Genomic DNA, 18,253 nt, shown 5'->3' with positions numbered 1-18,253 from the left:
ACGCATTACTTACTCAGAGAGAATTACTTATCCGGATTACTCGACTTTCCCCGCCCCTTTTTTATATGTAAATATGGCACGTATTTGGAATTTTAGAGTTCGGTTATGAGGGCTCAAGTAGATTTTTTTTTAATATTAACCTTTAAAATTGTTACATTTTCCGTTAAATTGCATTCGAACATTTGTACTTTCTGCGCCAAACCGTACCTAGTGTTTTAATCGAATAGTCATGCAGTTTAACATATGGACAATAAGTTACAGCTCCATGCAATTGATCCGAGATAGATAAGGTTTCAGTAACAGCTTCATTGCGGCCGCTATGTGGCGGCACCGCGTCCCTAGGAAATCCTTTTTTGTTGACGGGGGGGAAATCTTAAGATTCTCGATCTTTTTGGGGGAGAAATCGGATTATATAGGGTATTTACGCTATCTACCCACTAAAACCTCCTCGGTTGCCATACTCAAAGGCTCCGGAAACTCTAAAAAACGTGCTCCGGTGCCTCTCTTACGTGACGCCCACTAGGCTCTTTCCTGGTTCCTAGGAATTAGGAAACTATTTAAAAATATTTTAGACATGTCAACTTTCGTCATGAAGGAAAAAGTGAGCCCCATAACACTTCACAATTTATTAAAATGTAACAGAACCCCTTTTGGAATTGAATAAATAAGTTCAAAATGGGGCTTCGCAATGAATTTGTTTGGACTTCATTTGCATTTCTATTTGCGTGTATTAAAACGAAATAAATTTGATGTCTCACTGTACGGTCACAATCACGCCTCGCATAGTCGTTTCTTCATGCGTTTGAATGATTTTATGGGCATTTATAGGCCAGTGTAATGATTTAAACACCTGTTGCGTATCATAGTTAAATTTTTAAGTGTGAAACATTTATGAATAACTTTAGTAAGTTTTAAGCAAGCGTTTGTTTGAAGTTTACTTTTATCGTAAGTTATAATCGCTTTATAAGACCACTTGACAGCCTGCCAAAACTTTTGTATTGTACCTATTATTCGGAGGAAGAATATTGATGTACGTAAATGAAAACAAACTTAAATAAATAAATAAATGAATTAGTTATTGTTCAAAAAACTTAGGTAGTCAGTCCTGCATTTTAAAATGTACAGTAGATTCTTATCATCATACTTATTAATGAAGTTAACTTAGGCATTCGGTATGAAGCTAAAATTATAGTCAGTCTGACAATTTTATAGTTTTCTTATGACGTGTAAAAGAGAATAGCAAAATGCTCGGGATATAGGTAATTATTCTGTAACATTAACACTGCCAAATCAAATCAAACGTCACTCTGATATATAAGGGAAAATGAAAGCATATTCAGTTTCCTGCATTAAAATAAATCGTTTCGTGAAATTAACATAGCGCGCGCACTTAAGATGCCAGAGCAATCTAAGCTTGCCCATTTTACCTTGACCTCCCCTAATGTTTTCTGGTGAATACTTGGTACTATAAATAAATTTATATAGGTGCCTAATATAAGATTCAAAGATAAAATATAGGAAGCGCTACTATTAGCTGCATATAAGCTTTATAAAAGGCGTCTAAACGACTATTTCCGGTTTTCCAACGGATGGGCTTAACTGTTCAATAGACTATAGAGCATTCAGGTAAAAGTACCTACCTAAGCTAAATTATTTAATGTTATGATAAAGACATTTTATATACCTAGCGAAGTAAGATGTTGGACAAGTAATGTATTGCGTAATTCTGTTGTGTTGTGCTTGTGCACAATCTCGAAACTAAACTAAATTGACAGTTCTAAATCTAGTGCTATCCATAAAAACTGTCGCGACTCAACTCTACATAGGAGAACAGCTGTAATTTATCACAAAATAAATATTAAACCCGAACTTGTAAACATTACGTCTTTAAAAGGTAAGTAAGGTACAGGCCATCCCCAAATGGCCGGGCAAAGTAAAAACGTATCGAAGAAGACACGAAGTTTGTAATGGAGGGGCATATTTCACGGCGTAAAGGCGCCGAAACGCGGTCGGCTCGTTTATCTAACTGAAATTAAGAACGAAAACATTTTAAACGCACTATAAATTTATGTACGCGAATGCGTTTATGGTGTTGCCAGTTCTGCGTTAGATTTTCCCCAATAGTTTTTATATTTTTCTCAAAAACTGCGAGACATGAATGAGATATTTTTAGTATTTTTGTGTCAGACTAGCTTATGCTTGCGACTACACAAATTTCAAACCCCTATTTCACTCCTTTAGGGGTTGAATTTTCAAAAATCCTTACTTAGCGGATGCCTACGCCATAATAGCTTTCTGCATGCCAAATTTCAGACCGATCCGTCCAGTAGTTTGAGCTGTACGCTGATAGATCAGTCAGTCAGTCAGCCACCTTTTCCTTTTATATATTTAGATAATAGAAAACATACTTTGTACATTATTATAATTATGGTAGATATGTCACAATATTTTATTGCCTTCTAGTCAAACACTATTCTGCCGAATAGTAAATAATTTTGAGTTTTACATAAAGTGTAGGTAGGTACTTAATTAGTAAACAATTAATTAAATATAACTAGTAAGTATAAAAGTAAGATTTAAATTTAGATTTAGTTTTATATTTATTTAGTCTTTAGTAGTAGTAAATGAGAGCCAGTAGTAAGTGGGCAGTCTGAGCGCTGCGTTGCGTGCAGAGGTCCTATGAATAAAGACCCCGGACGAGTCTTAAGCTAGTCGGGCATACTCCGACACAGACGTGAGTTTTAGTCGATCAGTACAAATTTCGTTATCTATTAACACAGAATGTGCAGGTGCCGCCAAACAGTAGACTACCTACATTACGCGGCAGAGTATAATGTGCATCGACCTTTAGAATGATGTTTTGGCTTTGTAGAGCGTTGTCTCTGTCACTCATACCTATGTGTCGTTTTGTCGGTCTCAACGACAGAGACAATCCTCTACAATACGTCTTCATAAACGTCTTTCTACAAAATGTCTTTCTAAAGGTCGATGTACATTATTTTCTACCGCGTAGGAACCTACAGTCTATAGTAATTAGTACCTAATTTGAATTTTGAGTTTGACCGAGAAGTAGATATATTATGCACATTGCACGTATTATGCAAGTATAAATGAAGCTAATTATAATTAGTTACTAATATTATTATCAGGATTTACATTTGCATATTAGTAAAAAATATTTATTTTTATCTCGCTTTACCCAAATCCGGGGAAATTTCATTATCTGTTTACATTGAATGCGCAGGCGCCGCCTGTTAGCTCGTCTTCCATTAGCGTGTTTGGATTTAGAACGTGCCCCGATTGGGCGACGTCGGCCATTAATCATTGGCGCCTGCTGCTTTAAAATGTTTTCTATCTTTGTTTTGTACAGATTTAATGCCACATTGCTCGCGGCGGTGGTCAAGAAAATATGCCATTCAAATTTTTTTAGAAATTAACGTCAAAAATATCAAACACCACATTCCTAATCGACATTGGTTTTCTTTAAATTTTTACAGATGAAAGTTCTTGTAAATTTAATAATGATTATAATAAAATAAAACAGGTATAATAAAGTTCGAAGCACAAAGCTCTATAAAGCGTTGTAAAAAACAAAATAAGTACTAATATGGCGCCGTTTGAGCGCCGGGAATTTAAAGTTAGAATTACAACCTCCGTTCCACGATTCACTCGGGTATAGTGTGGCCTTATACAGAAATGTATTTACTCCTAATAAAAATATTTTGACTTTTATCACCTTGTTATAAAGGTGACTACGAACGTCTTTGTATTATGGCCAGTTTGTAAAGACACGATAATATTGGACCTCCTTGCCGAGTGACGGGTTAAGATAGTGTTATCTTAAATATTTGTTGCCTGGACTGCATCGGTTCAGGCGTCATTTAGGATATTATAGGCAGGTGGAATTATAAATTCGTCTGGAATGTTATAATCCCGCAAATTGCTAATGCGTGTGGCCGCCATTTTAGTGACGCCACCACTAGACTGAAGTTTCGAGCTGATGGTATACCTATTTTTACTTGAATATACTTCAAATGACGTCATTCCGATGTTAATGAAACATGGTTCCAGCGCAATAGCAATTGGCGGGACTTAAACCTACACGTCTAATGACTGCAAACTTCTAAAAAAAAGTTAATGCATCTAATACATTCCTAACTAATTAACTGATTTATCAAGGCACTAGGACAACACTTCAAATTTTTTACATTAGGTTCCATGACGCAGACACTCACTAAGAAATTTTGGAAATTCCAATCCTAAGAGAAGGGTTAAATGGGGCATGAAAGTTTGTATAAACTTGTCCTTTTTGAATTTAAGTATTCCATAAAAATTGTTATTTAGTTATTGGTTAAAAATTAAGAATTACGAGTCTCAGGTTTTTGGAAATCACACCTCCTCACCTGTTTTTCAAAATTTCTTGTAGCAAAGCCGAGGCGAGTCATCTAGTAACTGGTTCAAAATATTTTTATGTATTGTAATCGGTCACAAAGTACCTAAAGCTTTCTCATGTGCCTACTACATTACTTGACTTAAATAGACTGAGCCAATAGGTATATCTATTAGTAAATTCAAAGTCAAAGTCAAATGATTTATTCAAAATAGGTACTTAATAACTCTTTTTGATGGTCAGATGTTGGATTTCTAAGATATAGTGGTGATAAATATTACGCAAACTTAAAACTAAAGCTACGAGCACATATTAAACTTTTTAAGTTCACCCCTTTGGGGTTCTGTACCCGAAGGGTAATTAAGTTATGTTAGATATATGAGGTCATATTCGCATTGTAGGCTTGTGAGTATAATATCTTGTATCCTACTGAAATTAAATTGCTGACTGTGTTATATATTTAAACTAACCAGCACCCCTTTAACTGAAGCGAGCAAATCCGAATGAAAAACAAACATTGTTCTGTTGACGGATCCCCAAACACAACACAACGGTGAAAGCCATAATATTTTGATATTGAATGTACGGTGATTTTAAGTGAAATTGTGGAGCATTTAATAATTATTTATGTTAGATGTTTGCGGAAGTCCTTGTTATATCTACAAAAAGTTTGTTTGCTATAGTTCACTCATTCACTGGAACTAACAAGCAGGCAAATCACCTGATATGCTTCTTTTGATTACTCTGCGAAAATAATTACTTAATTAAATAAGCTCTAGAAGACTACACCAAGCAAACCGGTGTCCATGTTTCCTGCCACGTATACCTATCTAACTTAAATATCTTCAAGGCAAGAGTGAATAGGCATCTTAGGCGTCCATAATACCTCCTAAACTACTAAAAATCGCTGAACAGACATAGGGGTAATTTGGATACATCCCCGGCCACCCTGTGTATAAAAAGAAAAGTTGACTGACTGACTGGCTGATCTTTCAACGCACAGCTAAAACTACTTGACGGATCGGGCTGAATGTTTGCATGCAGATAGCTATAATGATGTAGACATCCGCTAAGAAAGGATTTTTCAAAATTCAACCCCTAAGGGGATAAAATAGGAGTTCGAAACTTGTAGTCCACGCGGTCGAAGTCGCGGGCATAAGCTAGTCTCGCTATGAAAAAATAGCACGATAAACAAAGTCCAACATTAGTCTAAGTTGTTGATGTCAGCGTTTGTTTCAGCTACATCTGTCTAAGCGGCGTCGTAACCAACGCGGAAAATGCCGGAAAGGTTCGCGAAACCATTCAGACACTACTGACGATTTGCGCTGACCTTTGCCATCCATTCCAAGCCGATTTCGTAAGTTAAAACAAGTAACAAAAAACTTTTATACCTAATAGGTACATATTTATTTTAGGGTCGATTTCTCAATCACTAAATAACTTTCAACTGAGGAATAAATTGTACAAGAAATCTGTCAAAACATCAGTTTTATTTGTCAGTCAAAGGGGTTTGAATACTTATTTTAGTATGAAGTCTGGCCTACCTAGCAGTTCGCCATTTTTATTTTTTTCCAAAATAGCGGCTACGCATAAAACCTATATCGATCAGTAGCTGGCATCGATACAAACAAGTATTATGTGGGACAAAATCCTCCAAAGTGTCACGTTTCTAAGATATGAGCTATCAAAGTTGTACTGATGGCTAGACTGTTGTACAGATGACGCTACCAGTACCTACAACTTTGGTAGCTTATATCTCGGAAACGTGACACTGGAAGATTTTGTCTCATAAAATGCTTGTTTTTATTGATGCTATATAGCTATGGATTAATATAGGTTTTATGTGTGGCCGATGTTTTGGAAAAAAAATGCTGGACTACTAGGCAGGCCAAAATCTTGAAAGCCTATTTGGCGATAGAAAATTTTCAATTTCAATTTTTCAATTTCAAAATTAATGGAACTAGAAATCAGCTTAGCTTATAAGTTATTACTAAGCATATTTTGTTCTGTGGAAAAATCAACACTTAAGTTATAAGAAAATAATGTTGTCATTAATTTATAATAGGGCACAGAGCGCGAACATGCAAGGCAAGCACTAAAAACTGCATTGGGCAAAAGCATATGCGGTTCCCGGGCGGAGTTCTGCAAGTTATTCGCTAAGGGAGCATCTTTAGACCAGTGCAGAGATTTCGTTAAAGCCGCCAGGACTTCGCATTTACTGAAGGCTATAGCTGAAATGGACCATCAAATTGTGCAAGTAAGTAGTTAATAGGGTTAATAGGTAATTAAAAAAAGTAATTTAAAAGAAATCATGATTTTTATTTATTTTTAACATAATTGATTATTAACGTCACGCAATATGGAAAGAGATTAATGACGTCACTTGGCGTGAACGACAAATATTTTTCAATTTTTTTAACATAAATATTTTCCCGCAGAAATTACCTACTTTATTTTATGCTAAAAAAATTGAATTAATCGTGTTAAAAATAAATAAAAATCAGGTTTTTGTTAAAATTATTCTCTTCAATTCACATGATTTTATTACTACAGTCGAAGGTCCTAATAAGCTTTCCTAGTAGAGGTTGTATAAGGTCCCTTTGGCATTGTCAAGATGCCGCGCAATTTTTTCTATGTTCGGGAGTCGCGTCATCGATTACCTTCCTTCTCTTTATCAAAATACTAGATGATGCCTGCTACTTCACCCGCGTGGACTTCGGTTTTTAAAAATCCCGTGGGAATTCTTAGTGGGAATGTCCTTCCCCGAGATGCAAACCATCTCTACCAAATTTTATTAAAATCGGTTGAACTCTTATACTCTGTTTTACTATAATAATACTTAGCTACATTGTTACTTAGTTATGTTCTTAAAAAGGCACCTGTAAAATTAAATAAGTGATGCATCATCACTTTAACAAATAAATCTGCTGCCCAAGGCTATCCACAATTTATTCATCTCGCATCTCGTCAGACATAATATTTGTGGAGACTCCTTAATTAACTGCAGTATCATTACAGTTCTGTTTGCTGTTTGCAAACAGGGGCACCGTTGCATTGCCAAGTAGGTAGCATGGAAGTAGATGCCCAGTTGCAATTAACCTAATTGGGGTTTTCTGGGACTTTTCATATCAACCCACTAAAAAAGTCTTTACTTCATTTTGGTAACAGATTATTAAATATTACTAGAACTTAATAACGATGGCATAAAAGTTTTTATTGCAAAATATTTTATTGGCGGCTCTTATATTTCTTCATAAGAATACCGATATCGCTACCTATAGTATAAATAGAAAAGTGTGTTTGTTTGTTAGTTTGTTTTTCAATCACGTAGTAACGGAGCAATGGATCAACGTGATATTGATATTTTGCATGGGTATATTTATAGACATGGAGAGTGACATAGTTTACTTTCATCCCGGAAAAGCAAAGGGTTTCCACGGGATTTTTTAAAAACAAAAACTACATGGTCCAAGTCGTGGGTAGTCTGGGAGTCTATTCTCGAATGCAAGCTATTTCTGTACCAAATTTCATCAAAAACGGTTAAACTGATGCGTCGTGAAAAGCTAGCAGACAGACAGACGCATACACTTTATAATATGGATTCTGCATAGTTTGATTATTTTTCCTTTTGATCTATTCTAGTTTCATTTTCCATTATAAGTTCATAAATTGGCTTTTAAAAATAGCAAACCTTTTTTGTGAAAATCAAGGGAAATGGTAAAGCAACTTGTGATTTGTAATAAAGTTACGTAGGGCCAATCAATTTAAAACCGCTACGAATACAGACAAGAAGCCAATTTATCATCTGCTCACCGTACCGTGGAATAGAGATGTTGCAATGATGTCTGAGATATCGATAAGTCGAATACTGATTTTATTAAAAACCTTAATCGTATCGTATCGTTACTCTTTTCATTGTTGTAAAACCTGAATTTTTATATTAATAAAGGCAGCTCAGCTACATTGATCGATTTTTTCGAATCTAAATTGATTATTTTGATTTCATCGGTTCTGTCCAACATATAGTACGCGACAGGTCGAGATGACAATAAGGGTATGAGGCTGGGGGACGCCTCGCACACCCGCACTAGGTTAGCACAGGGCCCGTGCGGGTGTGCGGCTCGTTCCCACCCCGATTGCCTTCTCGTTCTGTCGCGTACTGTAGGTATTTGTAATTAAGATATCGATGGCATATTTTTCACCACACTAGCCGGTGTACGTACTCCTGGTGTTTGCGGAGCGCATCGCAAATATATTACGGCGGCTCGGCGATTCTGTTTGCACATCTAACCGGGATCGCTCCTCGCTGCGTAACTGATTCTATTCTATTAGCTTTTATATCGCGAAATTTGTACATTTTGGTTTTGCTAAAAACCTTTAACTAGCGTTGAAATACTGTAGGTAGATGGAGTTTAGTTCAATTATTCGTACTTTTGGATTTCTTTGTGATTTCCAACTAATCAGATAACCAGATAAATTCTTAATTTGGATCTCACAGTGACTTTAATGATATGAAAAATGTAGTCCCGACTCCCGACTCAACGCGCCCAATATGCTAGCAAATATTATAGTTAAAAACGAGTAGGTATGTATTTTGCTAAACTTAACAATTATTATTATTAATCCGATGTCAATAAAGAAGAACGATCGCTTAACATACCGTAAGCTCCTCAATTAAATAAGCTAATTTTTAGCATGGTGGTTATGAGTATGAGTACATAATATGTATTAAGATTTACAGTAAATATAACTGACTAGCTGATGCCCGCGACTTTGTACGCGTGGATTTGGATTTTTAAAAATTCCGTGGGAAATCTTTGATTTCCGGGGATAGAAGAGAGCCTATGTCACTTTCCAGGTCTTTAACTATACTCATGCAAAAAATCACGTCGATCCGTTGCTCTGTTGCGACGTGATTGAAGGACAAACCAACAAACAAACACACTTTCACATTTATTATATGGGTACTGATTATAGAATTCTTGAGTGGGGTGGACACCATGCCTCGTCCATAGAGCGTCAGTTACAAACAGGCAATGCGACTCCTGCCATTAGAATCTTAGGAGAATGAGATACTTATGTGTCCACTGTAAAGCGGAGTGGAGACGTGTTTTTGACCAATCATAATATTATTGAATGGTGATTTGTAAGGGGAGAAAGATAACCTGGTAGATCTGTTGACTACGTCTCCGCTCCGCTTCAGTGGGAACGCACCCTTATAGAGAAGCAGTATCGATTTCGGGTCTGTTCTCTGTTTCACGTGCCACAATGACATTGATGTTCAAGTGACATCTGTCACAATAGAACTGCTCCGTAGGGGAGCGATTGTACTATTATGCTGCATCAAGTTACACGGACTTTCGAATGTCCTGTAACAATATCCAATACTAGCGACCCGCCTCGGCTTCGAACGAGTAGCTTATTACAATTTATATAGGGACCTCAATTTTTTTTGAATATAAAATATAGCCTTTGTTACTCAGGAGTTATGTAACTTTCTACTGGTGAAAGAATTTTCAAAATTCGGTTCAGTAGTTCCAGAGATTACCCCCTATAAACAAACTTACAAACGTTACATCTTTATAGTATTAGTATATAATGGAAATACTTCTCCTTCGTTTGATTAGTAAATTTTTGTTTCTCTTACACTACACAATTTACTTCGTTATTGTCGTGTAGCTTTAGAGACATGACGAAGTTTGATAGGTTTATCCCTTTGAACTTTGTTTATATTTTTAAATTTTGTGTAGCGGTACACCAGTAGATTTTCAGCGAAGAGGAATGATTTACTGACCGTAATGAAGTGTCTGATTTGAAAAGAACTAATTTGGATATGTTCATAAATATTGTACCTAATATCTTCTACTAATATCGCGACGACAAGGATATTAATTATTCCATTATCAAATGATATAATACGATGATGTTTAGTGCAGCGGAAACTATACAAAAGCGGCACGTGATAGATGATTGTAAAATGATGAGAACGAACCGTTTCCAGTATAATTGAAAATTCTTTTGAAAGGGTTATAGTAATAACGCTCAATTTGGGAAAGTTTGCTCACAAAGTATATTTTGTAGATCTAATCAATTGAACGCTCTACTTGCTTATTACATAACTCCAACCTAGACCTTACCATAATAATAATTAATATGCTTTCTAGTCATCAAACGTAAACTTATCTCGTAATAAAAATCGTAATAAGTAATACTTATTGGTAGTGTTTCTGTTACATTGAAAGTATGGTAGGTAATATATATATTTTTTTTATTTTATTTGTACCAAAAATACTTTTAATTAAGAGAAAAGAAAGTACAACTGTACAGGAAAGCAATATTGTACAGTAGCCGGTAAGAACAACCAACAACTGACTATCGAAAAGAGTAATTTATTACCTATTTTGAATAAATCATTTGACTTTTGACTTCTGAACTATTGAACATCGACCTTCAGAAAGAGATAACGGTTCCGTAGAGCATTGTCTCTGTCGTTGAGACCGACAAAACGTCACATAGATATGAGTGGCAGAGACAACGCTCTACAAAGCCGAAATCTCATTCTAAACGTCGATGTACAATATTTCTTGCCGGCTACTGTTTTGTTAGCTATGTATTTGTAACTATTGTTTTTGTTACAAGTAGAAGCCATCGCCCATCTGTACCTACGTAGTTATTAATATTAGGCATAGGAAAAGTAAAGCTTATTAATCATAGACATCCACGCTTTTAAGAACTCTGCGTTTGCGAATGCGAACACTGATGCGGGATAATAAATTTGCTTTTCACTCATAACTTCAAAGTAAACGAGAAGTATAAATATTAAAACATCTCAACTGAAATAATAATAAAAATCAAACAATCTAACTCTCCAGGGTGCGAGGGCCAAACTTTTGATGTCTGTATACGGACCCTGCAGGGCCCCATAATGGCATGAATAATTGCGGGCCCACGGGACCTCCTGTTTGTTTAGTTGTCTGTGGGCTGTAATAGATAATAAACACGATTATAAGTTTATTAGCTGTGGTCGCAGATGCGATGGTTTTGGGTTTATAATGCTTTTTTGAGGGGTACAATTGGGATTGATTGATCGCTTTTGTTAATTAACATTAACTTATAATTATGATAGCAGCTTGTTATATATGAAACTAGTTTTTTTTTACTATACAACAATAAATTACATTTTCATCCCCCTCAAATCACAAAGAAATCAGAACATAAACTGAGATCTCACCTGAAACTGAATGAGTCCATTGCGTGACCAGCAATCGTAAGCTTGCCAGATTTTTTTCATTCACGCTCGACCGCTTGCGGGATCTTCATGTCCTAACAAGTGGATAAGAGGAAAGTTTCGACGTGCGAAATATGTTTGCCAAACTCTCGTTGTATCTAACAGGACATAAATAATGAATTTAGACTTATTACGATAGTAATAATCTATATGTATAAAAGGAAAAATTGACTGACTAATCTATCGATGCACAGCTCAAACTATTGGACGGAAATTTTGTATGCAGATAGCTATTATGATATCTGCTAAGAAAGGATTTTTTGAACATTTAACCCTTTTTTTTGTATTAATATTGTTTTTATTAATTTTGTATGCAGATAGCTATTATGATATCCGCTAAGAAAGGATTTTTTAAACATTTAACCCGTAAGGGGGTAAAATAGGGTATTGAAATTTCTATAGTCCACGCGGACAAAGCTGCGGGGATAAGCTATTATTTTATAATAATGTAAGAAATTTAGGAGAATGGTTCGTAAGGGTAAATTCGATATCATATATGCCTCTTTCTTGGTTTGTGTGTAGTTGTTCCAATAAATTTTGCCTAAAACTACAATTACAACGTCAAAGTTTGAATTCAGGGTTGTTGTTTGCTTATCTATGAATAGATTATTTAAAACAAGAGTGAATAGGCATCTTCTAGGTAAACGCGTCTCATCTTAGGCCGTATCATCACTTTCCATCAGATGTGATTGTGGTCATACGTTTGCCTATCTTCTCTATACCTATATAAAAATGAATCGCTAAATGTGTTGCTGATCGCAAATCTCGAGAACATATTATGAACTGATTTCGCTATTTCTATTTTCATAATATTCCTTGAAATACGGGATGGTTTTTACGGAGAGAAAAATTTAAAAAAAAATCCTGAAAAAGAATCTACTGTTACGCGGTACGAAATACGCCGGGGCAGCTAGTAGTAAATATAAAAAAAAGATGTATGTGTGCTTATATTTTTTGTTAATGGGGCCGATTCTCTTGTACACTGTCTCTGAGCTAAACTAAATTAACAGGTCTAAATCTAGTGCTATCCTTTTCCGCGAGCAACATTATGAAGGGGATAGCAATAGATTTAGACGTGCCATTTTAGTTTAATTTAGAGATTGTGTACAAAGGAATTAGCCACATTATCTACTTATTAGGAAGCGTTCGGCGAAGACGGCTGGCCTCTGGAATTCAGAGCGGCGGTCGCAAGGCTTCTATCTCAACACGCACCTAATGAGAAGGAGGCGCCGAGGACTTTTACTTTAGGTAAGAGAATTATCTTAATCAATTTTGCACCACATATTATTAAAAAATGGATTTTTTTTGGCTAGTGGTTGCTGAAGTTTTCGCCCCCGCGAAATAACTATTATTTCAAAATAAAAAGTGCTTCTTTCAAATTCCTCTACATATCTCAAAGTCCCATCAAAATAATTCTGAAGATTCCTGCAGCTGTAGATATCGAAAATCGAAATCACAGACGTATACTTCAATTTTATTTGCTGCATTACTCTAATATCACTTCTTGATCAAGAAGGTATCTAATAATATAATATTCGTGCAGGATTAGGCAACCAGCGGCTGGATCAAACTCTGTCCGAGACTATGGTGCTAGATTTAATTAAACTAGTCGGATTCGTGGTTGTGAATAACCCCCAACTACAGGTAAGTCGATTGGCACTTTTATTTAAAAATAGATGTACATTTAAGTAGCTTTAAAGCCAAATTTTGATAACTGATTTTCATAGTATTATATTTTAAACTGCGGTGTTTCTGGTTTCTGAATTACAGTGAAGAAATGCAGTGGATTTCACACGATGCGCTAACAAACAAATTAATATACTTGTAGTAGAGAATTATGCATACAAATGCTTGACAATCTTTTGTATTTTAAAAGTTTTAAGGTATCTGGAAAGTTAAAAAAAAATTATATTAAACCAGTAACTGATGATCCATATAAATGACCGTCATAGCATACAAATAACCAACAAAAACTAAATGTTAATTATAAGAAACACGTGTAGGCTGCAGGTGGAACCCGCATGAGAACTGCCGTGGAAGGAAACTAAAAGTCGTTGGACATTGCAATGGTCAAACGAGGTCATTCGCATAAGAATGGGTCGATCGATTTGTTTATCACTTGTTAGTTTTTACCCGCCACTTGGAGTTGACACACACATGAAGTTGACTTTAGCACACCGTTGCAATTAATTCTATCGTGTTAAATTATTTGTTTAGTAGAGTATGCGAAGGTTTTAATTGATAGCAGATGAATATATTTGACACAAACGTTTACTAGCTCTTTAAAAACTGATATAAGAATATTAACTTATCAAATATACTTTCACAAGTGCTTTCAAATCTAAATATATATAAGGAAAAGCTGACTACCGACCGACTAACTGATCAATCAACTCACAGCTCAAACTACTGGACGGATTGGACTGAAATTTGACATGCAGATAGCTATTATGATATAGACATCAGCTAAGAAACGATTTTTGAAAATTCAATCCATAAAGGGGTAAAACAGAGCATTGGAATTTGTGAAGTCAACGCGGATGTAATCGCAGGAATATAAGCTAGTCGTCAAATATCTATCTATGTACATAATATAATAGTTTCATAATGTGCAATACCAATATTAATTTGAGTCTGTGCCATGTATCCCTAAACAATATCCTGTCTACACAAATTGCTACAATTTAATAAAAGTTACGAGTACCTTACACACAATGTAAATTTATATGCCTATTAGCAAAGTTCCGTAAACTTCCCACGGACACAGGTGTTTCAAGGCAGAGTCGCTCGAGGAAGCACTCAGGGCCGCTATTGTACCTCTTGTGTTTGACTAGGGGAGTGACCATTTAGATGAATAATTTATGAATTTCAACAAACACATGGGATCTATGGTAGTGGGCTCTATAAAACTTGGGACGATGTTATTTTGTTACCTAATACAGCAGTATATTATTCTTATGCTTTTAATGATTTTAAACTAGCTTTTAACTTTGCGGGAAACCTTCGGGAATGAGAAGTAATACCTACTATATGAGTCCTATTCGTTGTGTTTAAGCTTTGTTGAAATTGGTTGATTTGGAGATGTAAAGAAGTATACCTAACGCAAATACATTTTAAAAGCGAGGAGCTACTCTCTATCTTCCCTGAATTTACGGACTAGCTCATGCCTGCGACTTTGCGTGGATTTAGGGTTGTAAAAATCTGGAGGGAACTCTTTGATTTATCGGAATAAAAAAGTGACTACAGGGGTTGCTTCTCCAGGTTTTTAACTACATGATGTATCCATGCCAAAAATCACGTCGATCCGTTGCTCTGTTACTGTCTGTCTGTCAATCACGCTAAACTGTCGTTCAATCACGCCGTAACGGAGCAACGGATCGACGTGATTGGTTTGTCAACCAACAAACTTTTGCATTTATACTATGCATATAAGTATAACTTTATATTTTAATTTGACGTTAGGTACTGACTTACGTTACCGCTCTCACATCTAACCTTCATTTCATCTATCTTCATGTCACGTTACCGTTCTGACACGCACTTGACCAATTTTCCTTGAATGTAGGATACAATCTGCGAGGGATGGAGCGTAATAAAGACACTGTGCACTCTGCCCGCTAACTGGTTCGTCTCGGAAGCGCGATGTAACGCGCTGTTGCCGACGCTCATCACTCTGGCCGACCGGCCACAATCCGCAGCTGCTATTGCCTCGGAAATGAGCATGAGTGTGAGTATTACCTGTATTATTTTTTATTCGTCGCTAAAAATCGTTTTAAAAATCCCGAGGATGCTTTGATTTTCTGGGAAAAGAAGCCTGTCACTCTCTCCTGCTTTGAAGATGTCCGGAGAATAATTTATTATTATAAGTAACAGATTTTCAAATGGCATTCCCTAGCCACGCGAAAGTATAAGGAATGATGATATTTTGCGCCGATAGATGATGACGTTTTGCATAGGTGTCGCAAACCTCCGAAGCGTTTCGCGTATTATTTTATTCTAATACAAATAAAAGTCTGTCTGCAATCTTAAATTGTACGCGGTGATGTAATCAGACAACGGACCTCTGCTAACGTCATAAGCGATACGAATGATTTGAATCTGTCACACGCATCAATGGTCACACGCACTTTCAGAAATTATTTGTGTTAAATTTAGATTTAGATAATTTTAAAACGGTGCATCTGCTTTATGGAAAAAATTAATGCATGCACTCATAAAGTATTGTTTTATTTCCTTAGATACTAGAAGAGTTTTTGGAAAACCCGGGCTACCAGAAAATAAAGCTAATAAAAGTTATCAAGCAGGGACGGTTGAAGAAGAATTCCGGTAAGAAGTAATCAAGAGTACAACAAAACATACGGAACACACGAAATCACTGTAGTATTTGTTGAAAGAAAACTAACACCTAAAATCGAATTTAAGACTAATAACAATGAAATAACCCAGGCTTAAGTATTAATGAGGCTCAGCTTTACAAATTTTGATAAAAATGAAAATGACAACGTGACATTCATTAAAATAAAATAAAAACACGACAAATTGTTTAATCATTCAAAACACAGAGAAACAAAACTGTAAATTGGCCTATAAACGGTATTATTCCAGGATCGATACCTTTCAATTTGTTGTTGATTGTGTTACATTATCAATATTATTAGGTTCGCGATAGGATTTTTTTTTATTGTATTGACAGTATTGCCATAAAATCGACTTGTATCCGGATGTTCTTTAAATCCTACGATGCCAGAATCACTGCACGGTATTGATTTTGTAACACTGCCCCGGTTAAGAAATACATTCAAGATAAATAAAAATTGTCACGAAATCTTAAATTATACTGTTTATTTGAGGTAGATATATGTATGATAACCTTATAAATATATTATTGAATACTTGTATAAGTATTATCTAATTAGCGTGTTGCAATTTACTACAAGACACGCCAAATTAATGTGTAATTTGATTCAACAGTTTACTTATATTTTTGGAAGGTTTTCGGAATATAATCTCATACAAAACACACTTGTATTAAAATATTTTGCTAGTCCTGATGTACGTCCCTGTGACCCTGAAAGTGCTTTCATATATTCTATGTAGTGTTTTGAATAATATATATCAGGGATGTATGTCTTTGTATCCAGTATCATATTATTAGGTCTTGTGTATAGATGTACTTATTTTTTTTGTTGTAGAAATTTGTGTTGTAGATGTGCAATATTATTATTTATTAATGTGAAAACTATAAGCATCGCCATATTAATAAAAACGCTTAACTGATTTTCAAGTAGGTCCAATATTTTTTCTTTATTAACTACATGCTGTAGATATAAATAAACTCTTAGACTTTACGAATATATAAATTAGTTAGTTTAATTTGTACTTATGATAGTTATTGGCAGTTTAGTATTTATGTAGTTATTATGCACACAAATAATACGACAAATTGAAAACTTTTAGGAAGATGAATTTACTATACAGACAGAAACTTAATAAATTAATAGGACAGATCATTACTTTTGTCATACTTTTGGATGAATATTAATAATATTTAAAGGTAAACGATTGCTTTTGAAACATATAAAACGCATACCTAAATAATAATAATAGATGTTGTGATATACCTACATAGCTAAATTGTCTTATCGATGTTACGTATTTTATCGGAACAGTATCAATAAAGTAAAATATTTACCCTAAAAATAACTTACATACATCACTGAATAATATTACGTCGTTATATGTAGTCTGTCTTAACTTTTTGATGTCTCTATACATATTTTTCTATGCATGTAAAATCTTTTAACAACAATTGAATTTTTTGTATCGTTACATGTTGATTTCCTAATCCAACATATTTTTTTTCGAACTATCCAGTTAGTGAATTTAATAATCGCACAAATATATTTACTATCTGGAACAAATGGGTATTCTATAACATCTTCATGGACTTATAGAAGACGGCTTATTCTTTGTAGTTTATAAGATTGCGATCTGCTTATTTTTTGTGAGAATATTATCAACAATTTATTTGCGATTATTGTTTTATATTGGTTAAGTATTTATTTGAGTATTAATTTAAATTATCTTAAGCTGGTGTGTCTAACGCATGAAATATATAAAAAGGTGTGCTACGAGTGTGCCTTGCAGAACACCTGATGTTTATTCGAGAAAATTGAAAAGGAAAAATAAATTAGGTATTAAATTATAGGAATGCTGTGATATAAAAGGAAAATAGGCATTAAATTGTTGGAAAACATTTTATATTTGAATAAAATTTTGGTAAGGGCTGATAATGATAATGCACGCAATCGAAAGCTTAAGTCAAGACGGTGTAGTTTTTTTCCAATGTCGTAATTATTTTGTGATAAATCTTTTTTTATGAACTGTGATGTATATTAATTAGTTTTTGTTGCGAACGATGTATAGTTTTGTTTAGTTTTAGCAACAGTGAATCGAGTTAAATGTATTGGATCTGTGATTTCTTTCTTTTAGCGTTTAATAACTTTCGCGTATAACTTTCATTAATTATTTTGAGTAAGCGATAAATAAACGGTTTGTGTAACAACGAATTTAGT

At 34.9% G+C, this 18,253-nt stretch overlaps 2 protein-coding genes across 2 annotated transcripts in view; one reads left to right on the top strand and one right to left on the bottom strand.

Annotated features, from left to right (window-relative positions):
- ssp3 (short spindle 3) overlaps nt 1-18,247 on the top strand; it is a 52,970-nt gene extending 34,723 nt beyond the window's left edge. Inside the window, exons 16-21 of the mRNA XM_034970654.2 lie at nt 5,630-5,747; nt 6,456-6,647; nt 12,818-12,926; nt 13,222-13,322; nt 15,244-15,405; nt 15,917-18,247. Coding sequence (XP_034826545.1) covers nt 5,630-5,747; nt 6,456-6,647; nt 12,818-12,926; nt 13,222-13,322; nt 15,244-15,405; nt 15,917-16,015 — 781 coding nt within the window. The 3' untranslated portion in view covers nt 16,016-18,247. The remainder of the gene's footprint in view (nt 1-5,629; nt 5,748-6,455; nt 6,648-12,817; nt 12,927-13,221; nt 13,323-15,243; nt 15,406-15,916) is intronic.
- galla-1 (cytosolic iron-sulfur assembly component galla-1) overlaps nt 1-18,253 on the bottom strand; it is a 194,175-nt gene that overhangs the window by 45,588 nt on the left and 130,334 nt on the right. The gene's annotated exons all lie outside the window — the stretch shown is intronic.

Source organism: Maniola hyperantus, chromosome 7 (genome assembly GCF_902806685.2).
Source record: "Maniola hyperantus chromosome 7, iAphHyp1.2, whole genome shotgun sequence".
Lineage (NCBI taxonomy): Eukaryota > Metazoa > Arthropoda > Insecta > Lepidoptera > Nymphalidae > Maniola > Maniola hyperantus.
Note: the sequence above shows the minus strand (reverse complement) of the source record. Positions and strands in the feature narration are given on the sequence as shown.